This window comes from Ursus maritimus, unplaced genomic scaffold (assembly GCF_017311325.1).
Source record: "Ursus maritimus isolate PB19 unplaced genomic scaffold, ASM1731132v1 scaffold_16, whole genome shotgun sequence".
Taxonomy (NCBI): domain Eukaryota; kingdom Metazoa; phylum Chordata; class Mammalia; order Carnivora; family Ursidae; genus Ursus; species Ursus maritimus.
Window position 1 is genome coordinate 11,760,704 of NW_024424008.1, and position 26,081 is coordinate 11,786,784.

Genomic DNA, 26,081 nt, shown 5'->3' on the forward strand with positions numbered 1-26,081 from the left:
AGTTCAGTCATGTCATCAGGCTCCACTTCTCATTCTAGTTCTTTTGCTTTTCCTCCATATCTGCAGTTACTCCCTCAAGTCTTCAACCCCTCACAGTCATCCATGAGAGTTGGAATCCATTTCTTCCAAACGCCTGTTCATGTTGATATTTTGACATCTTCCCATAAATCACAAATGTTCTTCAGGACAACTTGAATGTTGAATCCTTCCAGAAGGTTTTCAATTTACTTTGCCCCAGGTCAACCAGAGGAATCATGATCTGTGGCAGCTACAGCCTTACAAAATGTACTTCTTAAATAATAATAATAGTTGATAGTTAAAATGACTCCTTGATCCATGGGCTGCAAAATGGATGTTGTATTAGCAGGCATGAAGACAACATTCATTTTGCTGTACATCTCCATGAGAACTCTTGGGTGACCAGGTGTATTGTCAATGAGCAGCAGTATTTTGAAAGAAAATTCTTTTTCTAAGCAGTTGGTCTCAACAGTGGGCTTAAAATATTCAGTAAACCATATTGTAAACAGATGTAAACATTTCTAGCTTTTGACTTAACATGAGAGATGTGACTCTTCCTTTCACTGGAACACTCAGAGGCCACTGTAAGGCTATTAATTGGTCTAATTTCAATATCGTGTGTCTCAGGGAATAGGGAAAGGGAGAGAGATCACGGTACGGCCAGTAGGTGGAGCAGTCAGAATACACACATTTATCAATTAAGGTCACTATCTTACATGGTTGTGGTTCATGGTGACCAAAACATTTACAACAGTAACACAAAGATAACCGATCACAGATCATCATAACAAATATAAATAATTAAAAAGTTTGAGATACTGTGAGAATTACCAAAATGTACTACAGGACACGAAGTGAGTATATGCTGTTGGAAAAATGGCGCCGATTACTTGCTGGACACAGGGTTGTCACAAACCTTCAATTTGTAAAAAACAGTATCTGCAAACTGCACTAAAGTGAAGCACAGTGACATGAGGGATGCCTGTATATGCCAATCTCTCTATGTAAACAGATGCAAAAATCACAGAAGCATCCCAACCCAAAAGTTTAATTGTCAAATCAGACTCACATGAATCTCGTAGGATTCTATGATCTACCCAACACCAAACTTATTAAGGATTCAAAGGATACAGGCAATTAGAAGGCGCATATAAAACATTTTCTCTTGGAGAAATGTGAACCTGTCAAATGCAGCCACTCATAAAAATGTCTTTCCTCTTCTATATTAGGATACATTCTGCTTTTGGGACTTAAAATGTGGGGTGTGTTTTTTTTTTTAATTGAAATATAGTTGACACACAATGTTCCAAAAGTCTCAGGTGTACAACATAGTGACTGGATAAATCTATATATTATGTTATGCTCACCTCAAGCTACCATCTATCACCATACAACACTATTACAATACCACTGACTATATGCCCTATGCTGTACCATCTTTCATCTCTGTAATTTATTCATTCTATAACTGAAAGCTATACCTTCCACTCCCCACTTCATTGTCCCCTTTTTGCTCATCCACTCCCCCCCCTCTGGCAACCACCAGTTTGTTCTCTGTATTTATAGATCTGTTTCTGCTTTTTGTTTGTTCATTTGTTTTTTTAGAGTCCACATACAAGTTAAATCATATGGTATTTGTCTTTCTCTGACTTATTTCACTTAGCATAATACCCTTTAGGCCCAACCATGTTGTTGCAAATATCAAGATCTCATTTTTATGGCTGAGTAATATTCCATTACGTATGTACACCACATCTTCTTTATCCATTCATCTATTGATGGACACGGGCTGCTTCCATATGTTAGCTACTGTAAATAATGCTGCGATAAACACAGGAGTTCATATATCTTTTCAAATTAGATTTTCATTTTCGACAACTCTCTATGTTACACTATGCTCACCCCAGTGTAACTACCATCTGTCACCATGCAACACTATTAGAATACCACAGACTATATTTCCTATGCTGTACCTTTTACTCCTGTGACTTATTCATTCCATGAGTGGAAGCCTGTATTTCCTGCTCCTCTTCACCCATTTTGCCCAGTGCCCCCCGCTCCCACTCCCCTGCAACCATCAGTTTGTTCCTTGTATTTATCGGTCTGATTTTGCTTTTTGTCCATTCGTTTTCTTTTTTAGATTTCACATGACTCTTGGCAGTGACTAACTGATCATGGTGTCCCAACTCCAAAACAGATGGTGATCTCAATAAGGTCTATTTTTTCACTTCTCAATCTACATTCTTTCCCTGGAAGATCTTATGACTTCAATTTCAACCTATTCTAATAACTCTTGAATCTACATTTCCAGTTCATACTTCTCATTTGAATAAGAGGAAATTTAAGGGGACCACTCAGAGTTTGATATGTTCCTGGGTTTAAGGAAAAACAAAATATGGTATCAAACCACGCCTGAAAAAAGTCTGTAAAAAGGAAAGAGTCTACGGCTGGAGCTGCTCAAGCCCATGGCAGAACAAAATGAGGGAGGCTATGTTGGAAACGAGCTGCACATCCACAGATGTTGGGGCAAAGATGCTGCTCTCTGTGGAACAGATACGGATCCTTTAAGACACACCATTCTGGAGTCATTTTAAAGGGCTCCAAACTAAGGGAAGGTTAAAAAGACCTCAACAAATTTCCAGGTGTATAGGAGGACAGACACTGACTTCACCAAGAAAGGTGTAGTCAAGGTTCTCGGCAGAAGGGTCTCTGAAAATACACACAGAAAAAGCCTGCGGGATAAAAAGCCAACAATTGTACATTACCTGGTCCTGACAGCATCAACCTCAGATGACCCTCTTGCCCCTCTTTGTGCAACTGTGTTCTTTTATCCTATCTTCTTTTCCCCTGTGCCCTATTCTGGTAAAAAGAGAAGTAGATGGACCATCATGCTCTCCATATCACTGCAGGCTTCCAGGCCTGGGTCACGTCCAAAAAAGGGGAGGAAAAATCTTCTAATGTTGAAGTCTGGGTTATTACAATGAACTGAAATTTTTAATGACTGAAATGAGAATGTTCTTATGACTATAAAGGACTGAAAAAGTAATGGAATTTGCCTAAGATGTTATTGGGATGGGAAGAACAGAGTCACAGAATGAGTTTAACAAGGAGTGGTTAAAAAAAAAAAAAAAGTTTGAGTTCAAGCTCCTTCAGTAAATCAGTTAAATCTGCTAGAAATTTAATGATTTCAGCTAAAACAGTATAAACAGATCTCTTCTTTCCAAGGGGAACAATGAAAGAAAGGGTGGCTCTTCTTAACACTAGAGTGCCTAAGAGGCACATTCAGTCCTGGCCCAAGGTCTCCTACAAAGGTTCAGTGTCCTACCTTATGACACCAGTGCAGGTTTGGTTCATACCCTTCCCAAACCAACAAAAATGCAAGTACCTGGAAAAGCAAAGAAGAAAAAGGAGGTTATCTTGAAATCACCAAGCTGCTGCCCCAAATTAGCTCAAAATCCCTTTCACACTCTAGCACTACATTCACTTCTTGCTATACCTGCACTTCGCGGCCTCCGGTAGTTTGCCGTGCTGCTCCCCTGCCTGAGAAGCTCTCCCTGTCCACGCCACTGACGCTTCTTCGAAGGTTCAAATGTCACCTTCTATTTGTAACATTCACCAGCGCCCCCAGGAAGAATTATTCCCTGGAATTTCATAACAATCACCATACTGATATCCTTCCTGTGTTCCTAACAATTTCTTTTCCCCGTGATGAACTGTACTCCTGGTATTACTTAGACCCACTTGTGAGAGAAGAGAGGGCAGAGACCAGCCCGTCAAAGAGTTATTTAAAAACTCTTTCTTGAGGAATCGGTGCCACTGTTACAACTGTTAACTACTGTTGTTAACCTGATATTTAGTCAATAAATCTTAATTAGATTTGAATATAATCTAACCAGTCTCTAAGTCAGTATGAAGATACAAACAAAATCGGAACCCTTAGATGCTCAGGATATTAATGAGAGATGGAATGTATAAAGCTCTTAACTTTTTTATCAAAATAATTTTATATATCTGATTTCATTTGTTCTTTATCCAGCCCCATAAAATACCATATTATTAAATATTATCATTCTCATTTGAAAGAAAAGAAATGTAGGCTCAAAGTTATATGACTTGAAAAAGGTTATAAAATAACCTAACAACAGAAATAGAACTCAGGTTTTCCTCTTTGTGCACTGTTGTGGCCACTGCATGCATCCAAAAAGAGGCAGGGTAGAGTAGAAAGTTTGTGGTAGTTATAATGTATTACCCTGTTGAACACTAGAACTCATTATCACCTGAGAAGCTAGCTATACCATTTCATGTTCACTGTGTATAAAAGCAGTACAAGTCAGTGGCCAGAGTTTGGCCCAGAGCACATCCTTCATCTGCATTTTCCCCATTAAAAAGAAAAGTTTCTAAGTAGCCTTCCTGCCTATAGCCACCCTCCACACCACAATTTCCAGGATGGTTTTCCTAAAATAGAAATCTGATTTATGCCAAATGTCTTAGCCTTATTTCCAGACCTTCCAAAATCTGTCACAACCCGATCTTTTTAGCTGTGTTCCCCATTATTCTTCATTATGCCCTACATGCTAACAGAACTGACCTTGCCCTCTTATCTAGTTGCACTCCATATTTTTGTCTCGCCACCTTTGTTATAATGTTCCCACAGCCTGGAATGTTCTTTCCCCATCCCCATATACACATGTCCAAATCCAACATCCCTTCAAGATCACACATCAGTGCCACCTCTTCCCAGAAGTCTTACTTAATCCTCTTGGCTGAGAGTCACCTCTTCCTTCTCAGAACCCATGCAGAACTTTTTTTTATGCCTCTCTAATTACAAATAAAATGTTCTGCCTGTGTTAGTTATTTTTGTCTATGAGTTAGTTGCCCTACTAGAGTCTAAACTCATTGAATTAAGACACTATTATAACTTTACATCTCATACCTATCTCTTTGAAGTGCCCTGCATGAATATAGAAACTGCATATTTTAGTTATCACTGTATACTCAGTACTTATTACTCATACAATGATTAATAAATTTTGTTGAACAATGCAAATGGGAACGGATTTGGTGGGTTGGGGTTTTCTGTATCAGAAAGGAAATTAGTAAGGACAGGGAACTGTGAAATCAGAGAAAGATATATATGTCCTATGTATAAGTGGGCACTGAAAAACTCCCATTACCTGAAAGTTATCCTCCCATAGCTTTCCACTTTTACAGACTCCTCTCTTGCTTGGCCTGAATTTCTCATACTGCACTACACTACTATGTCAGGCAACAGAGACAAGGTCACTATTTGCCATAAGACCTGTTAAAATGTACTCTGCACAAGGACTAGAGACTAATGTGCATTTGCACATTAGAATAGGTTTGAAAAACTAGCTGATTTGTAAGGCCCAGAAAGACTCATTCTCGGAGACAGGATATGAAATGAGGTAGTTCAAGACATAAGGATACTGCTAATGTGAATCTGGAGCGTTTAAAATAACATTAAGTGAACCATAAAATAGGCTACAAAACAAGATTAGAGAAAGGATGTTCTGTCACCCTTTCAAAGGGAAGGTGGTGAGACAGACCCTCTAATAGCACAAGCCTTTTTTTCTTCCATCCATCCTTTGTGTCTAAGATTCAAGTAGCTGATATAAACCCCAACTCTGCTAAGACAAGAGTGATCTTCGGTTCTGATGGCTCCCAGCACCTACTAGATACCATCCCAGATAGGAGCACCGCATGAGGCTACTCAGGAAGAGAGGAGGAGAAATTTGAAACATTACTCACCAACCGCAACAAAACATTACTCACCACCAGCAATGAACAGTAGGCGGCCAGGATCCCAAATAAACTCAGCAAGACAATGGACCAAAAGAACCAGTATCCTGTACCTAGAAAAACGACCCTGCAAAAATGTGTTTCAATCCTTAAAACATAGCAGATATTAGTAGCGTCTGTGTCAAGGGTGGGGAACAAGACTGGACTGAATGAAGCATAAGAAAATGGAAGGAGATAAGAGAAGCAATCTGAGAACAGATCTGTGAAGAGCTTTAGAGATATTTAGTTGCGAAGTTTTAACTTTATCCTAGAGGCAACTGGGTACTTTAGTGGGAGTCTGTATCAGTGGTAGGATTTTTTAAAGTTATTTAGAATATATACTCCAAAATTACGTCCTCTTTAAAAATAATATAATAATACAGAAATTCCGGAAAGTCAAAAGAGAAAGTCATCCATGAATTCAACACCTTAATAAAATTAATATTTTCCGTTTTGGCAGGTTCTTTGTCCATTTGCATGTTTGTTTTCTAATATAATTATAATCATAGCTACCATATTAATTGCTCTATGCTAGAGTGAAGAGATTTGGGTCCTTTAAAAACAGTTTAAATGTGTTCTGTTCTGAAAGTAGGTTATGAGAGAAACCTGCTAATGATTTGCTAAGAGAAACAGTGTTATACTTGGTCTAGATATTATATGTCAAATAATTTAGACTCATTTTCAGATAATAGAAATTACGTTCTCTCAATATAAAACCTGGAGAAATTATATTTTAATAATATAAAATATAGATTAATGAACATATAACCACATTAAAAATAAGAAAGGAAATTCTCTTGGTCAGGAGGTATAAGACACACCCAGAAGAAAGAAACAGGCAAGCAATCACCCTATCGAGAACTATCACAAATCAAGACACTGGGAACAGTACTTTGTAGAAGATGAGCTTACAACCAGAAATCAGAAATCATCAAATGTCAACAAATGAATCCAATAAAGCTGACAAATAGAATAACTTGCATCCAAGAAAATAGAGCAATTAGAAAAGAATCACAAAATATATTTAAGATATTAAGAGACATAAAGGAAGGACTAATATCCATGTAACAAGAATATGTTTTTGCTTTTTTTAAAAATAATATTTTTTATTATATTATGTTAGTCCCCATACAGTACATCCCTAGTTTTTGATGTAAAGTTCCATGATTCATTACTTGCATATAACACCCAGTGCACCATGCAATACGTGCCCTCCTTAATGTTTTTTTTTTTTAAGATTTTATTTTAAGTAATCTCTACACCCAACATGGGGATTGAACTTACAACCCTGAGATCAAGAGTCACATGTTCTACTGACTGAGCCAGCCAGGGGCCCCAAGAATATGATGTTTTAATAAGAGCACAGGGATAATCAAAACAATCAAATAAAGTTCTTGAAAGAAAATGAAAGATGGACTTAATATCAGTCTAGATACAGCCAAAGGATTAAACAGCTTAACCAAGAAGTGATACCAGTTTTGCTTTCAAGTGAGAATGGAAAGCTAAGGTTTGCCATTTAATGGTGCCTCTGTCTTTTCTAATCATCTCTTTGGCCACATTAGATATTTTTTCACTTCATTTCAACCTTTTTTTTGTATATTCGATCACATGTAAATATTATTATTAGTTTAGTTCAGCTCAAAACTCTCTCACCAAACTCAAGTGCAGTTCTCATCTACCTGCTGTGAACTTCGGGCAAAGGAAGAGCTGTGATTTTTTTTCTCTCTCCCTTTTCTACCTCTTTCTGTCCCATTCATCTGTACTCACTCTTGGTGGTGGTTTGGGGCAGGGGGTAGATAACAAAAGGGAGTGAGAAGAATGAAAAGGAGTTAGTTTAAGTGACTGACTACACATCAGTGGGAATCAAAAAAGGAAGTCTTTCTTGGTCATCACTCCTTTAATCTGGGAATATACAGTTGCTGATGAATATGCAGTAGGCTCCCTTGCATGGATTGTCCAATTTAGGCTTCTTATGACTTAGTATTTTCAAGCAACTTTCTCTCTGCTCCAGGTCGTTTGTTTTAAATACCCCTAGCACCATAATCACATCTCCCTTTTAGAAGGCCTTCTCATTCAATAGAGAAAGACTTTTAGGATAGCCTAGTCAATGCAACTTCATCTAAATCCACATTCACTGCACTAATGCTTAAAGAAATCTTCCAGGACCCCATCCCTGCTTTCCCATAGCTGCACGATGCAGCTTTCTTGCATCTTGCCCCAATACATATCTTACATACCACAATTATATCAGTACCACCAATTGTCAGCTGACAGTAACTCTGAGGGGAAAAAAAGGCACATCATGGTGAGGCATTGGGAACTTTCACATAACATGAAGAATGGGGAGACAAGTCTAACGCCTCAATACACACAGAAGGAGGGGGAGAAGGAAAATGACAGTTACCCCATCAAAAATTCTGCTCTACCTCTTTCTCGATAGAGGTAACAACTAAAAAAGCTGGATATGATTTTAAAATCTAAATGAAGACATCAGGGAACAAACCAGCAGTGAAGAACTATGGAACCAAGATCCAAATAAGAGAGGAAATCCAGAGACATAACTTGGCATTTGAGTGATTTTTCTCTAGAAGTGGCTGAGATAAAAAGGAGGGCTTCCTGTATCTTGCAGGGTTAGGAGGACAAAAAAGTGAGAAACTTTTTTCTGATAAACACTATACACTTTGATTTGGGACCTTTCAAGGCTACAACCTAGGAATCAGCACAAACCAGAAATACACTGCTTTTGGGGGACTGAATCCTAGCTTTGAACCATTTAAGTACATCAAACTGGATTAAGGTGAATAGGATTTGTTAATACACCTAGTTACTTGTTAGAGTACCTAATATAATTATAGAGGACATAAGATAATTCGAGGTCTCAAATTACCTATACAAACTTTTTATATACAATGTTTAGCACTCAAGAAAAACATTCGGGCACACCAGGAGAGGAGACCACATTAGTGAATGCCTAAAGAAACAAGAACAACAGCGGCACCTGGGTGGCTCAGTCAGTTAAGTGTCCAACTCTTGATCTCAGCTCAGGTCTTGATCTCAGGGTTGTGAGTTCAAGCCCTGCGCTGGGCTCTATGCTGGGCATGGAGCCTACTGAAAAGAGGAAGGAAGGGAGGGAGGGAAGGAGGAGGGGGGAAGGACAACATAAAAAGATCTTCAGCAAATCTAGGTAAGAAAGATAACAGACACAGACTTCTAAATAAATATCCTTAAAATGTTTAGACAGGGACAAAATTAAGAATTCAGTAGAGAACTATTTAAAAGGAGACCAATTAAAAAAATAAAAGAAAATGTTAAAAGATACGTCAGGAAAAAAAGTCAAGAATGAAACAGACACATGAACAAATACATGAAAAATACAGAAGATTAAGGCACTTGGGGATAAAGAAGGCTTAATATACATAAAAATTAAAGTTCCAAAAGTAGAGATGATAAAAAATGGGATAAAAACAATAGTTGAAAAGACAGTGGCTGAGAACTTTTCCAAAATGATTAAAATATTTTATTGCTCTGGGATCAGTCAGGAAAGGATTTATTGTAGGGATCCAACCTTATGCTATTATAGAAGTCATTAGAGAAGGCTATATAAGGCTGTTACATCTGTTCTGATATTTGGCCTAAAGTTGCTAGAAGTCAGGACAGCAGGGGGAAGGAAAACTGAACATTACATATGAGAGAACTAAAACCCATAACGAGCAACCCACAAAGACAAAGTGAAACACATGAGGACAGACTAGAACCTATGAGAACCTACACAGACAATGCAACATGTGTCTATCACTGTGTCAAGAATTTAGCTAAGCTAGTCCATGGTATTGCTGCCTCAACATCCATTCTGTTTGGCCAAGTGGCCTGCAAGGACCTTACACTGACACTCGCTCCCTCAGGGAAGCACATGCCCTCTATAGCATCCCACAAAGTCACAAGCAAATACAAGTTCCTGACAGATCTCTCCCAACAGGCCCTGGGACCAAGTTCCCTCTGCTTCCTAGCGCCTGCATGCCTTATATGTCCCTTAGAGAAGACTCCCGTGGCGCTTACCAAATTCCTGCTCTTTTGGCTTGAACTGACCAATTTGGCCCTAGCCCAGGAACCCCAAAACACTCCTCCCAAGGACCCTAATAAAGGCATGTGTCACAGGGCATGCCTCTCTTTCTGACTGAAATTTAACTTTGTTAACCTAACAGAAAGGCCTTGACCTTCTGTGTGTCCCCTTGAAGTGTGCCATGTACTTCCTCCAGTACTTACGAGTAATAAACTTCTCTTGATTTCTCTTGTGGTCTGTTGCTGAACCACCACTCACCACTCTTGTTGCCTTGACTCATCCTCCAGTACCCTGTGCTCCACGTAACAAATGTTAGTTTAACAAAGTTATAATACACTGCCTCCAACCTTGTTGATAAGGGTGACTTGTAGAAAAAGTTGGTGCTTTTTCTTACTGTGGCCTAGGACATGGACAAACTAAAAAAGATCTGGCAAGGTCAGGGAGTATGTGGGCAGAGGTGCCACCCCATGCCAACTAAGTGAACTACCAGATACTGACATTGCATGAAGGCTGCCATAACGTCTGGGCACATCGTGGACCTTCAGAGTATAAAACAGTGGCTACTGATTCACATCCCACATTCACGTTTTATGCAAATTTCTCCTGTGACTAATCCTGACCCAATCCTATATTGGGAATGGAATTCTCAGAAATATAGTTTTAGTTTAGCTGGCCCAGAAAGTACACTATCACAGTCCACTCAAGGTCAACTTGGTATCCATACACACCTCTACCAACTGCCCTTATTTTCTAACACGATGCAATTATCTCTCATACGGCCAAAAATACACCAATCCTCTCTCCAAAGAGTCCTAAAGACTCCACCAAAAAAGTTAAATCTAATCAGCAAATTCAGTAAAGTTGCAGGAGACAAAATCAACACACAAAAATCAATACCATTACTGTACACTAATAATGAATTACCTAAAAAAGAAATAAAGAAAAAAATTCCATTTACATTAGCATCAACGACAATAAAATACCTAGGAATAAATTTGAGCAAGGAGCTAAAAGATCTATGTACTGAAAAATATAAGACATTAAGGAAAGAAATTGAAGACACGAATAAATGGAAAGATATCCTGCATTCATGATTGGAAGAATATCATTAAAATTCCCATATTACCCAAAACCATCTGTAGATTCAGTTCAATCCCTATCAAAATTCCAAAGGCATTTTTCACAGAAATAGAATAATCCTAAAATTTTTATGGAACTACAAAAGACCTTGAATAGCTAAAGCAATACGGAAAAAGGACAAAGCTGGAGGCATCACACTCCCTGATTTCAGACTGTTTGCAAATCCATAATAATCAAAACAGTATGGTACTGGCATTAAAAACAGACACATAGATCAATGGAACAGAATAAAGACCATGGACATATATGGTCAATTTATTTATGGCAAAGAAGCCAAAACCAAGAATATACAACAGGGAAAGGGCCATCTCTTCAAACTGGACAGCCACATGCAAAAGAATGAAACTGTACCACTATGTTATGCCATACACAAAAATCAACTCAAAACGGATTATTAAAGATTGAATGTAAAACTTGAAATCATAAAATTCCTGGAAGAAAACATAAGCAGTAAGTTCCTTGACATCCATCTTGGTGACAAATTTTTTGGATTCGACATCAAAAGCAAAGGCAAAATAAACAAGTGAGACTACATCAAACTAAAAAGCTTCTGCCCAGCAAAGGTAACGATCAACAAAATGAAAAGGCAACCTACTGAAAGGAAGAAAATATTTGCAAAACATATATCTGAGTAAGCGATTAATACCCAATATACATAAAGAACTCATACAATAGCAAGTAAACAAACCAATTAGAAATGGGCAGAGGATCTAAGCAGACATTTTTCCAAAGACACACAGACCAACAGGTACAGGATAAGGTACATAAAAGTTATAGCATAAGGAATACAGTCAGTGGTATTGTAATAGCACTGTATGGTGACAGATGGTAGCCATACTTGTGGTGAGCACAGCATACAGAGTTGTCGAATCACCTGAAACTAATGTGTGTCAACTATACTTCAATTATACAAACCATAAAAAACACCTCAATGGATAGAAAAAAAAAAGAGGAATATGATGCAAGATGGGGAAATGTGTTAATATGAGCACGGGGGCTATTAATACAAACATTGTATACAGACATGGAAGGAGATTGGTCCAATTCACATGCCATTGTGCTCCAACACTGGTTCCATTCTTATGAAGAACAATAAGCTCACCCAGAGATGAACAGTCTTGTATTTGATGAACATGTTAAATTCTTGAGTTGTTCAGGATAGAGAATATTTAGGGGAATGATAGCCATGTGGCCAAACCAAGACCAGTGAGACAGGGAAAGCAGAGGTCTATAAGTATGGAAAGACTGAAACATAAAATAGTATGTACCCGCAACTTCAAGTTTTAATCAGAGATTAGAAGACCACCTGGAAAAAATATTTTAAAATATGTGTACAGTGTAGAGAACTGGAGCAGTTGGCTCCAAGATCCTTTTGGACTCTGTGATTCTATGTCTTTGGATGGAATTTTGCTGAGACTCCTATACACTAACCCCCCAATATATGCACCCCTCCTTATACAGTTAACTATGCTCCACCTACTTTCTGTGTATACTACTGAGACATTTTTCCAGAAGAGAAAGATGAGAGGTCTACTACAATATTTATTATTTTACAGTTTATGAACAGTATTTACATGAGATTCTCCCATTCGTTCCTCAAAACAGTCTCATGATGGTTTCCCAGGGGAATTCTACCAAACATTTAAAGAAGAAATAATACCTATTCTTCTGAAGCTGTTTCAAGAAATCGAAATGGAAGAAAAACCTCCAAACTCTTTTTATGAGGCCAGCATTACCTTGATCTCAAAACCAGACAAAGACCCCACCAAAAAGAAGAATTACAGACCAATATCCCTGATGAACATGGAGGCAAAAATTGTATTTCATGGAGCACTGGGTGTTATACTCAAACAAGGAATCATGGAACACTACATCAAAAGTTAATGATTGTATGGTGACTAACATATCATTAAAAAAAAAAAACTTTCAACCAAAAAAAAAAAAATTCTCACCAAAATACTAGCCAATAAGATCCAACAGTACATTAAAAGGATTATGACCGCAACCAAGTGGGATTTATTTCTGGGCTGCAAGGTTAGTAAACATTCACAAATCAATCAATGTGATACACTACATAAATAAAAGAAAGGACAAGAACCATATGATCCTCTCAATAGATGCAGAAAAATCATTTGACAAAGTACAGCATCCTTTCTTGATTAAAACTCTCCAGTGTAGGGAGAGAGGGTACATACCTCAATATCATAAAAGCCATTTATGAAAAACCCACAGTGAATATCATTCTCAATGGGGAAAAACCGAGAGCTTTTCCCCTAAGGTCAGGAACACGGCAGGGATGTCCACTGTAACCACTGCTCTTCAACATAGTACTAGAAGTCCTAGCCTCAGCAATCAGACAACAAAGGCCTCCACCCCAAAACTGCTAGAACTCATACAGGAATTGGTGTATACAACAGAAGAAACAGAAAGAAGAAAGAGAAATTAAGGAGTCAATCCCATTTATAATTACATCCAAAACCATAAGATACCTAGGAATAAATCTAACCAGAAAGGCATAGAATCTGTACTCAGAAAACTATAGAACACTCATGAAAGAAATTGAGGAAGACACAAAGAAATGGGGAAACATTCCATGCTCATGGCTTGGAAGAACAAATATCGTTAAAATGCCTATGCTACCTAGAGCAATCTACACATTCAATGCAATCACTATCAAAATACCATCAACTTTTTTCACAGAACTGGAATAAATAATCCTAAAATTTGTATGGAACCAGAAAAGACCCTGAATAGCCACAGGAATGTTGTAAAAGAAAGCCAAAGCTTGTGGCATCACAATTCCAGACTTTAAACTCTATTACAAAGCTGTAATCATCATGACAGTATGGTACTGGCCCAAAAAACAGACACATAGATCAATGGAACAGAACAGAGAACCCAGAAACAGACCCTGAACTCTATGGTCAACTAATCTTTTACAAGGCAGGAAAGAACATCCAATGGAAAAAAGACAGTCTCTTTAACAAATGGTGTTGGGGAAATTGGACAGCCACATGCAGAAGAATGAAACTGGACCATTTCCTTACACCAGACACAAAAATAGACACAAAATGGAAGAAAGATCTAAATGTGAAACAGGAATCCATCAAAATCCTTAAGAAGAACACAGGCAGCAACCTCTTCAACCTCGGCCGCAGCAACTTCTTGCTAGGCATGTCTCCAAAGGCAAGGAAAACAAAGGCAAAAATGAATTATTGGGACTTCATCAAGATAAAAAGCTTTTGCACAGCAAAGGAAACAGTCAACAAAACCAAAAGACAACCGGCAGAATGGGAGAAGATATTTGCAAATCACATGTCAGATAAAGGGCTAGTATCCAAAATCTATAAAGAACTCATCAAACTCAACACCCAAAGAACAAATAACCCAATCAAGAAATGGGCAGAAGACATGAACAGACATTTCTGCAAAGAAGACATCCAAATGGCCAACAGACACATGAAAAAGTGCTCAACATCGCTCAGCATCAGGGAAATACAAATCAAAACCACAATGAGATACCAACCCACACCAGTCAGAATGGCTAAAATTAACAAATCAGGAAATGAGAGATGTTGGTGAGGATACGGAGAAAGGGGAACCATCCTACACTGTTGATGGGAATGCAAGGTGGTACAGCCACTCTGGAAGACAGTATGGATGTTCCTCAAAAAGTTGAAAATACAGCTACCCTATGACCCAGCAATGGCACTACCAGGTATTTACCCCAAAGATACAAAAGTAGTGATCCGAAGGGGCACCTGCACCCCAATGTGTATAGCAGCAATGTCCACAATAGCCAAACTATGGAAAGAGCCCAGATGTCTATTGACTGATGAATAGATAGAGAAGATGTGGTGTATATACACAATGGAATATTACGCAGCCAACAGAAAAATGAAATCTTGTCATCTGCAATGACATGGATGAAACTAGAGGGTATTATGCTAAGCAAAGTAACTCAATCAGAGAAAGACAATTATCATATGATCTCACTGATATGCAGAATTTAAGAAACAAGGCAGAGGATCATAGGGGAAGAGAGGAAAAAACGAAACAAGATGAAACCAGAGAGGGAGACAAACTGTAAGAGACTCTTAATCATAGGAAACAAACTTAGGGTTGCTGGAGGGGAGGGGGTTGGGGAATGCGGAGGCTGGGTGATGGACACTGGGAAGGGTATGTGCTTTGGTGAGCGCTGGGTGTTGTGTAAGACTGGTGAATCACAGACCTGTACCCCTGAAAAAAATAATACATTATATGTTAATAAATAAATAAATAAATAAACAAATAAATAAAGGGAAAACAGTCTTATGAAATGGGTAGAGCCAGAGTTTGTTCTCTATCTCTTTCACACACACACACACACACACACACACACGCATACAGACAAATGCATACACTGACCCATGCCAAAATACACACACAACGTGAATTTCAACCTTTACTGTGATCATGTAATAACTGACTATCTTAAAATGTAATAACTGACTATCTTAAAAGTCAATCCAATGAAATCTGAATAAGCGCCACGGGTTTTGCCAATGTCAGTTTTCTGGCTTTAATATTATGCAATAGTTTTATAAGATGTTAATATTGCATGAAGTTGGGTAAAGAGTGCATGGGATCTCCCTGTACATTTTTCAACTTCCTGTGAATCTATAATCATTTCCTAATAATTTTTTTAAATAGAGAAAGCCCAAGAAAATCAAACTAAAATATAACATCCCACTGGTACTCATGGGAGAGAGAACAGGTAGGGAGGAGGAATGCAGAAGACAGGAAGATAAAATTAAAGCATGAGAACTTCAAAAATAAGTCACAGTGAAAAAATAAATTAGTAAAATAAAATAAAAATAAATCATAGTGAAAAGAGGCCTCAAAGATTTTAAAAATAAATAAGTGGGACTACATCAAAATAAAAAGCTTCTGCAAAGGAAACCACCAAGAAAATGAAAAGGCAAACTACCAAAGAAAGAAAACATTTGCAAATCATGTATCTGATTAATACCCAAAATACATAAAGAACCCCCACAATTCAACAGCAAATAAGCAATCCAGTTAAAAAATGGGCAGAGGATCTGAGCAGAAATTTTTCCAAAGATGACATTCAGGCCCACAGGTATGTGAAAAGGTGCTCAATGTCACTAATCATCCGGCAAATGCAAATCAAAACCACAATGAGATATAACCTGTCACCTGTTAGAATGGCTATCATGAAAAGCCAAGAAATAACAAATGTTGGTGAGGATGTGGAGAAAAGGGAACCTTTGTGCACTGTTGGTGGGAATGTAAACTGGTCCGGCCACTCTGAAAAACAGTATGGAGGTTCCTCGAAAAATTAAAAATGGAATTACCATGTGACCTACCAATTCCATTTTGGGGTATTTAGCCAAAGAAAATAAAAACACTAACAACTCAAGGGGCGCCTGGGTGGCTCAGCCGTTAAGCACTTGCCTTCGGCTCAGGTCATGATCCCGGCATCCTGGGATCGAACCCTGTATTGGGCTCCCTGCTCGGCAGGGAGCCTGCTTCTCCCTCTCACTCGCCCCTTGCTTGTGTTCCCTCTCTTGCTGTCTCTCTCTGTCAAATAAATAAAATCTTTAAAAAAAAAAACCACTAACTCAAGAAGATACATGCAACCCCTTCTTCAGTGCAGCATTATTCATAATAGCCAAGATATAGAAACAACCTAAGTGTCCATGAATGGATTAATAAACAAAAATGTGGTACATATACACCATGGAATATTATTCAGCCATAAAAAAAGAATGAAATCTTGCTATGTGCAACAACATGGATGGACCCTGAAAGTATTATGCTAAGTGAAATAAGTCAAAGAAAGACAGGTACCATATAATCTCACTTATATGTAGAATCTTAAAAAACAAAACAAAAATCAAGCTCAGATATACAAAGAACAGATTGGTGGTTGCCAGAGGCAGGGGGTGGTAGGTAGGCAAAATGGGTAAAAGGAGTCAAAACGTACAAACTTCCAGTTATAAAATAAACAAGTCATGGGGGTGTAATGTAGTGCATGGTAACTATAATTAATAATACTGTATTGTATATTTCAAAGTTGCTAAGAGAATAAATCTTAAAAGTTCTCATCATAAGAAAAAAACATTTGCAACTATATATGGTGACGGATGTTAACTAGACTTATGTGATGATTATTTTGCAATATATACAAATATAAAAACAATTATGCTGTACACCTAAACCTAATATAATGTTGTATGTCAATTAAACCTAAATTTAAAAACAAAGTCTTGGGGTGCCTGGGTGGCTCAGTCAGTTAAGCGTCTGCCTTCAGCTCAGGTCATAATCCCAGCATCCTGGGATCAAGCCCTGTTCTAGGCTCCCTGCTCAGAGGGGAACCTGCTTCTCCCTTTGCCCCTCCCCCTGCTAATGCTCACTCTCTCTCTCTTGCTCTCTCAAATAAATGAATAAGATCTTTTTAAAAAGTGTTGGTGAGGATGTAGAGAAAGGGGAACCTTGTGTACTATTAATGGGAATATAAACTGGCAGAGCCATTGTGGAAAACGGTATGAAGCTTCCTTGAAAAATTAAGAACAGAACTATCATACAATCCAGTAATTCCATGTCTGAGTATTTATCCAAAGGAAATGAAAACACTAACTTGAAAAGATATATAACTCCCATATTCTCTGCAGCATTATTTACGCCAGTCGAGACATGGAAACAACCTAAGTGTCTACTGCTGGATGAATGGATAAAAGATATGTGATGTATATAATTATATACAAAGGAATATTATTTAGCCATAAAAAGAGGAAATCCTGCCATGTGTGACAACATGGATGGGCCTTGAGGGCATTATGCTAAGTGAGTAAGTCAGACAGAGAAAGACAAATACCGTATGTTCTCACTTAGAGGAAATCTTTAAAAAAAGAAAAACTAAACTCACAGATACAGAAAACAGATTGGTGGTTTCCAGGAGCAGGGAGTGAGGGGTGAGTACAACGGGTGAAGGTGGGAAAAAAGGTAACAAACTTCCAGTTATAAAGTCAGTCAGTCCTGGGATGTAATGTAAAGCATACTGATTGTAATTAACATATTATATGATATATTTGAAAGTTGCTACGAGAGTAGATCTTAAAAGTTGCCATCACACACACAAAAAGAATTTATAACAATGAGTGGTGATGGATGTTAACTAAATTTATCATGGTGATCATTTTGCAACATATACAGTATCGAATCATTATGCTGTACACCTGAAACTAATACAATGTTGAATGTCAATTATATCTCAATAAAAAGTTTTTTAAAAAGGGGGGAAGTTTTCTAAATATAAGAAATGAAATATTTTTGTTTGTTGAGTGCTTTGTAATAACTTAGAAATGATCCATAAAAACTGCATACAAACTGATGAGAAAACTCACTAAAAATCCCACAATGGGCAAAGAAGAAAACTAAAAAGAAAATGAATTAGTTAAACAAGTTTTAACACTTAATGATTAACATTTAACAAAACAAATTCTATCTAGAAAATTAATAAAAATTATTCAAAATAAGAATGGTTAGTGCTGTCAATGATAAGGTTAAAACACAAACTCTGAGGGCGCCTGGGTGGCTCAGTTGATTGAGCACCCAACTCTTGGTCTCAGCTCAGGTCATGATCTCAGGGTGGTAAGATCGAGCCCCAACTCGGCTCCACGCTGGGTGTGCGGCCCGCTTACGATTTCTCTCCTTCCCTCTCCCTCTGACCCTCCTCCCCACACTCAGGCAAACATGTGCACATGCTCTCTCTCTCTCTCTTAAAAAAAAGAAAGAAAGAAAGAAACTCTCATATACTTCTGTCATGAATGAAAATCGCTACAATCTTCTGAGAAAGTACCTCAGCAACAGGCATAATGAATATTACAAACATTGATTCTCCTTGACTCAAGAACGCTACTTGCGGGAATCTATTCTAAGACCTAAGCCAGAATACAAAGCTTTCTCAGCACTCTTATTTCATAAAAACAAAAAAACTGGAAACATAATGCATACCAATAAAAAGTGGTTAAGTTTAGTACAGCATCTTCATGTCATGAAATATTTTGAAACCATTTTAAATGATGTTCAGTTTTTAATAGTCAAAATGTTTGTAATTATTTTAAGCGAAAAGGAAAAACAGAATTTTATATATATGTATGCTTTGAGTGCAATATTATAACAACAAGCATAGAAAAAAGGCTGGGAAATATACCAACAAGTGATTGTCACTCAAGAATAAGACTAAACAGATTTTTGTATTTTCCAAGTTTTTATATTTAAAATAACAAACAGGGGTGCCTGGGTGGCTCAGTCAGTTAAATGTCCAACTCTTGATTTTGGCTCAGGACATAATCTCAGGGTCACGAGACCGAGTCCCATGTCTGGTTCCACACTCTGTGTGTGGCGTTTGCTTATGATTCTCTCTTTCCCTCTCCCTTCCCCGCCTCTCAAAACAAAACAAAACAAAATAAAACACATTTTACTTCTATAACATGTAAAACTCAACCGTATTCCTTTTTTTTTTAAAGCTTCATATCCAAACATACCCCACTCTCCCCCAAATACCAAATAACGGGTAAGATTTGCCACCATCGGGGCAGAGAAACCGGAATTGCTGGGAGCAGTCCAGGATGATGAGTTTGGCCACGAAAGGATGCCGAGAAGGACACCCATTTCTGTGTTCAGAGTCCTAGGAAGCTCCCTGGGGACAGAAGGAAGAGGCAAGAGGCCAGAGGTGAGGCAGAGAAGGGCTCGTGGACAGAGAACATGAAGCCCAACTAGGGCAGTCATCAGTAGCCCAGACAAAAAGACTGAGGAACGTGGTTTCAGGGAGTCATCTGCATAGCTTCCCACTGGCCAGATTCCGTCTAAATATGGAAGGTAAGCACCATAGGTGAGGGTGCCAAGCATCCTTCCTCCAGCGCGGAGTCAGGCCTCTCATCTACCCCTGTGGAAAGACCAATTTTGTGACCCTCCCTCTTACGCCACCAGATCTTTTCAGCCTGAGGTACAATTCAGGTGGCCTGCAAACCAAAGAGCCCCTATATAAATGAAACTACAAAATGTGAAACTCACCAGTCGAAGCCAAAGTATTCATTTGAAGTTTCTATCCACACGAACAGCAAAACCACAGACAAGAAAAACGAAATAATCAGAAAGGGATAAAATAATTTCTCTCTCTGGGAAGAGAAAGAAAGAAGTATAAATTAGTTCCATGTATCCACATCACCTCAGCAATATCTGTGTATACCTGTCACAGTTCTACGGAGTTGCAATGCCACGCATGACCCTCCAGAGGCTGGAGCGACCACTATAGTCTCTTTACCCCTACGCAATTTTGTATAAGCCTATTTATAACGTTTATTACACTTCACTGCAATTACACGTTTCCCTGTTTGTATTTGGTGAGACAGTTTCTTCTCTGAGGAAAAGGAACTTCGGTTACACACCTCCATCCTGCCAATATCTAACACGGCTCCTTCAATGCAGCGGTGTCTTAGCAATCCTCTGCCGCACTCATCCGCCTCTCCATCTACCAACTGTTGGTTTGCTGACTCACGGAGTCATTCATTCAATCATCACTCACTGACCTGCCCAAATTTGGGGGCTAGGGGACAGGTTAGGGAATAAAGCTTTTTTTTTTTTTTTTTTTTGAGTAGCTATCTTGTGCCAGTACAATGCTAGAAATTTCACAAACTACTTTCATTTGATTTATTTTTCAATATGCCCATATAAGCTCGGTATTGTTAACCTTACTTTGCAAAAGAACTAAAGCTCAGAGAGGTAAAGTAATTGACTCAAGTTCACACAGCCGAGAAGTAGCAGGGACACTGTCCAGATCTTTGAGCCTAAAGCCAGGATGGAGGATATCTTTACAGAGGAGGTGTTCAAAGAGCCTAGGGGGCAACCCCCTTCACTGAAAGTCACATCATAAACCAGTCATGCCACAGGTCGCCAAATCCTTCCTGGGAACATTAGGTTTGGGTTGCTACCTGAGTTATAATCTTAACACTTCTGTATCACCTGAATAAGAATTCTGCCTCTTTTGGGACATTGCATTTAATCGGTTAGCAATGGACAGAAAAATCCCTGCCCTGTCTAAATTATGGTATTATTATGAAAAGCAAAAATAAAGAAATAAAATGAGAAATGTAGAAACTATTCCAAAAAGATGAGACACATTGCAGCTATCAAGACGCACTTTCTGAGTGTAGGAGGATGAAGAGCACATGATCTCTGACTCAGATCTCATACTTTACTAAATCTAAATCTTAAGTGGACTTTTAAAAACATGTATCAGATAATATCATTACCCTGCTCAAAACCCTGCCAGAGCTTCCTATTGTACTAACATACCATCAGACTGCCTGCCATGGCAATGAGGTCCTCCATGATCAGCCTTGTCCATCCCAACCTCATCCCGTTCCACAGACTCCAGTTCTGAACTCCAGCCACATTGGCCTTCTTTCTGTTTCTAGAATATAACCTAATTTGTTTCCACCTCAAAACCTTTGTACTCCCTGGTTCCTCTGCCTGGAATACTTTTGCCCCCAGATGTACACATGGCTGACTCTACCTCTCTATTTAGGAGACAGTTCACATGACACTTTTTCAAAGAGGTCTTCTCCAACCACTCTCCCATCCCAGGTTCTAACACAATTTTCCTATTTATTATCTTCAAAGCTCTTATCACTGTCTGAAATAATATTTCTTTATTTATTGGCTATTAACTAACTTGTCCCACTAGACTGCAAACCACAGGGGGACTGAGGCCTTAGTTGTCTTATTCACTGTGGCACATAGTAAGTGTTCCACTAACTTGCTTCTGTTGAATAAATCCATTTCCTTATTTTGATTTTCATCGTTGCCACTCTTACTCAGTCATTTTCAAAGGCTCCCCACTGTTTACAAAAGAAAGTTCAAATACTTTAGCTTGACACAAAGATGCTACATAATTTGATCAAAATATTCCTTTCCAACCCTACTACTTACCATTGCTTTACATGTCCCTAATTCAACATCGGAAATTTGTTTTTCCTCAACACACCACTGTGCTTCTCTATCCCTTGACTTCTGACCCCCTCGTTCCCTCTACCCACAACCCCTTGTACTAATATTTCTGCATGTGAAAGATCACTTCCACAAGTCAGTGATTCCAAGAAGAGTAATAAAATAGCTAACATTTATTGAGGGCTAATTGTGTGCCAAGGCCAATTCTAAGTGTTTTCCACATATTACCTCTTCCATCCTCACAACAAATCCTATTGGCGGGTACTATTATTACCATCTCTATTATTCTAATGAGGAATCTAAAGCACTAGATAGATGTTAAATAACTTCTCCAAGGTAACACAGTGGTAAAGCTCCAGTTTGGAAATAGTCAGTGGTAAAGCCATAAATTGAATCCAGGCAGTCTTTTCCCAAAACACAAGATCTTAGTTCTTACGCTATATGCTATACTCCCTCCCCTGAGCAGAAATGAGGCCTTGAGAATTATTTAGGAACCTTAGGAATTATCTAGTTAAATTCCCTAGCTATAGAGAGGCTCAGAGATCTCACATAGCAAGCCCAAGGGCAGAATGGGAAATAGTACCCAAACATTCTCCCAGGCTCTAGTCCAGGGATTTTTCCATAACACCACACTGCCTCAAACGTCACCCTGCCCACAAAGCCTCCCTTTTCCTTCTGTTACTACACAGTAACTCTCATGTAACTTACGGCCTCATCCCTAATAAGTATCTGTTGAATCAATTCACTCTTCACCTTAACCATCGCTACTCTAATCCAGGCCACCAACATCTCTTACCTTAAATACTTCTATCACTTTCTCTTTGAAGGCAAAGACATCTCCCTCCCCGTTTTGTACCTTCCAGTGCATCCTCCACATGATCAAATAATCATCTCAAAACATAGATCAGGCAACATCAGCTTAAAATCTTTAGGGACTCTTTATCCCCTACATGGCAGCGGTCAAATTCGTAAAACCAAACAATATCGGTCCCATCTCCCTCTGTGGCTTCATTTCCCATCATTTCTCCATTTGTATCCTCTGTTCCACCTAAGACAAACCTTATACCAATGCTCTTTGGCTCCTCTAATACGATTTCTTCTGCCATCCCCTAAACCTTACCTACCCAATTTTTAATAACCTTTTGCCTTCTATACGAAGTTGTTTTCAGCCCTTCCCTTGGCACATGGAGGCATGTATGCATATACACATACACACACAAAAACACTCAGTATTTTGAGACTGCATTGTGCTTGTCTCTTCTACCAGTAGACTATGAATTGCTTGAGAGCAGGAACCATATCTAAGGCGTTTCTGTTATTCCCAGTCACTAGTATATAAACTAGTCCTTATAAGCCGTAAGTTAGTAGAATACCTAGGAAGGTAAGGTACAGGAGACAGAGGAACACTTCTCCTAATCTAGGCAAGCCTCCCATTTCTACCCCTTTCCTTGTGTTCTCCATCTTAGGCATAAGAAACTAGTAATCGGACTGGTCAGAATCTCAGACCCTGGCTGGGCTGTGTTTACAAGTACATGAAGGTACAGGATAAGGTCCTCCTCTTATCACTTCAGTGGTCTCTCATATCAAATCACCCACCAGAGGTCTCTTACAACATCCCGTCTCTTAAATCAAATAACCCACCAGAGGATCCCAACATACGACTGAGAGTTTAAAGTAAGAGGCCCTCAATAAGGCTAGGCCACATGCCACCACTCGGCCTTACTAAAGTTTTTCATTAGTGAATATCAGGCATTAGCCTGACCGATAAAAAAGGAATACCTTGTTTCACACTTGCTGTTATTTTTCACATAAATATGGCTCCTTTGGGAAACTCAAGATGAAGAGAGAATTAAAGATTTANGCATTCCTGTATTTCCTAGTCAAAAACAACTAATTATACCTAAACTTCACTTTTTCAAGACTCACGAAATGAATAAGAGGAAAAGTAAATCAATGAGTAAATGAATGACATAAAAGAGGTAGAAAAAAAAGAGAAGTAATAAAAGTGAAAGCAGATGGAGAAAACAAGAATGTGTTTCCATAAGGTTAGCTTTGGCTCCAGGACTGCAGCAGGCTTTTCATCGAAGCACTAGAGCCCTACCATGCCCAGTCCTGGAGACTCTAATAAGCCCTCACAGGGGCAGGGACCAGCCCACGTTCCCCACATCGGAGAAAGTACGGTCCAACTCCTTCCCATCTCTCTGTACCCAAGAGCAGCAGCAGGGTCCAGGTCTAGGCTTTTTCTCCTGCTTGACTTGCCACTCGCAGGTATAGCAACCAGTAATGAGGGTGATATAGCATTGTCGGTTGCAGCTGCACACCATCCGTGGATTATGCTTTTTCAGATGACTTCTCTGGCTCCCAGGCTCAATCCTGTTAGCCTTAAGCATGGTTCACCCTCTTGCTGAAATGACAAATAAAACAATTAGGATCTAATAGCTCCTTTAAATGTTTCCTATGTCACTGTTCTACAGAAAATTCCATCAAAAAAAAAGACAGATTTTAAAAGTTTATAATCTAAGATAATGCACTGGATTCTGTGGGGTGGAGTAGAACTTCACCCTACCCTTCCCACTTTGTTTAGTATTTACTGCAGTCAGTTACCATTTGAGGTTTAGTTTTCTTATCTCTAAAGTGGGACCATAATCTCTGCCCTAGACAACTAATAAATGCTGAGAGTATCTAATTAGATAATATATACAAATGTTTTTTCAACTGTAACATGCTCTTGAAATAACTTGAGAACTAAGAGGCATGGGTGAGGTATGTGAAAAATACAATCACTGACTAATAAGTGACTTAGATATATAGCTGCCTGCCCCATCCCTTTTGTTCCTCTCCCATTTAGAATTAGGGTTAGCCTCAATTTAAATGATGGAATTTCCAAAATAGCAATGGTTGATAGTTTGTTTTTTCTCAAAAACATTATTAAAAACAAATTTTCCAACAAAAATATTTCAAAAATTATGTGGTATGTGGCTTCACAATGTCATTAAGATCCCAGACATCTTCCATCTTGCTGTTCCACTGCAACACAGGGCTTCCTTCTCAGGGTCCAAAATGGCTGCTTGAGCTACAACTATCATTCTAAAGTCCAACTAGAAGAAAGGAAGAAGAACAAAGAAGGATGTCCCCCCTTACTTTAAGGACACTTACAGAAGTTGAACATGACATTTCACTGACAGGGGGTTTTTGGAAAGGAAAGGAGAGGAGAGGAGAGGAGAGGAGAGGAGAGGAGAGGAGAACTGAGCTATGTCTAGCTGTCACTACTGAATTTTTTCACCCTACTGTGATAGGACACTTTCAGAGAATTAGGGGAATTAGGGGAAATTAGGGGAAACCCCTCCAACCCCCCCCAAAACCAACAAGCAAAAACCCGAAGTATTTAAAAATAAACAAGAAGTCTTAAAGGGCCTGATCCCAGACAACAGTCTCTGCTCCTCAAAACTTTCTGTTGTGCTCCACTCTTTTTCTGTGAAAGGCAGTGTTGTAGTTCAGAGCACATAGTCTGAATGTACACTTCTGGCAAAAAATGGGAGTAACAGGGACTGGAGTAATCTTTCCAGCTTAAGTGACTAAAAAATTGGGGAAAATATGAAAGAAAAGTTTTCCTACAGTGAACAATAGGGATTGAAGGATATCAATCCCTGAGAGAGAAGAAACAAAGGAAGTGAGTTTTGTAAATGCAGTCTGGATACAGTTTCCAGGATGAAGCCCTGGGAGTGAGAATGTAGGTGAATCCTGGCAGTATCCCTGAACTGAGCAGACAGAAATGGAAGTTTGGGGACGGAAAAGTACCTCCCTCTGTGTCTTCCCCAGTCTCCAATTGAATACTAATCAGTATATGCTTGTGAAGAAATTACCTGATGCTAGAAGAAGAATCACACAAAACGAGGTGGTTAGACAATCTTTAGAGTTCACAAAAGGCTGGGAATAATTGCTGTTCCCTCCAGAGCAGAAAAACTTTATAATTCATGAGGCACTAGGAAGCATACTCAGAAGGGTATTGCCTCAACAGTGGAAAAAAATTAGGCCTAAGGACTACGGC

At 38.8% G+C, this 26,081-nt stretch overlaps 1 protein-coding gene across 1 annotated transcript in view; it reads right to left on the reverse strand.

Moving 5' to 3' along the window:
- GDPD4 (glycerophosphodiester phosphodiesterase domain containing 4) overlaps nucleotides 1–24,423 on the reverse strand; it is a 101,773-nt gene extending 77,350 nt beyond the window's left edge. Inside the window, exons 1-3 of the mRNA XM_040631321.1 lie at nucleotides 24,170–24,423; nucleotides 5,812–5,905; nucleotides 3,344–3,403 (exon numbers count right to left, since the gene is read on the reverse strand). Coding sequence (XP_040487255.1) covers nucleotides 3,344–3,403; nucleotides 5,812–5,905; nucleotides 24,170–24,423 — 408 coding nt within the window. The remainder of the gene's footprint in view (nucleotides 1–3,343; nucleotides 3,404–5,811; nucleotides 5,906–24,169) is intronic.
- Nucleotides 24,424–26,081: the final 1,658 nt, after the last annotated feature.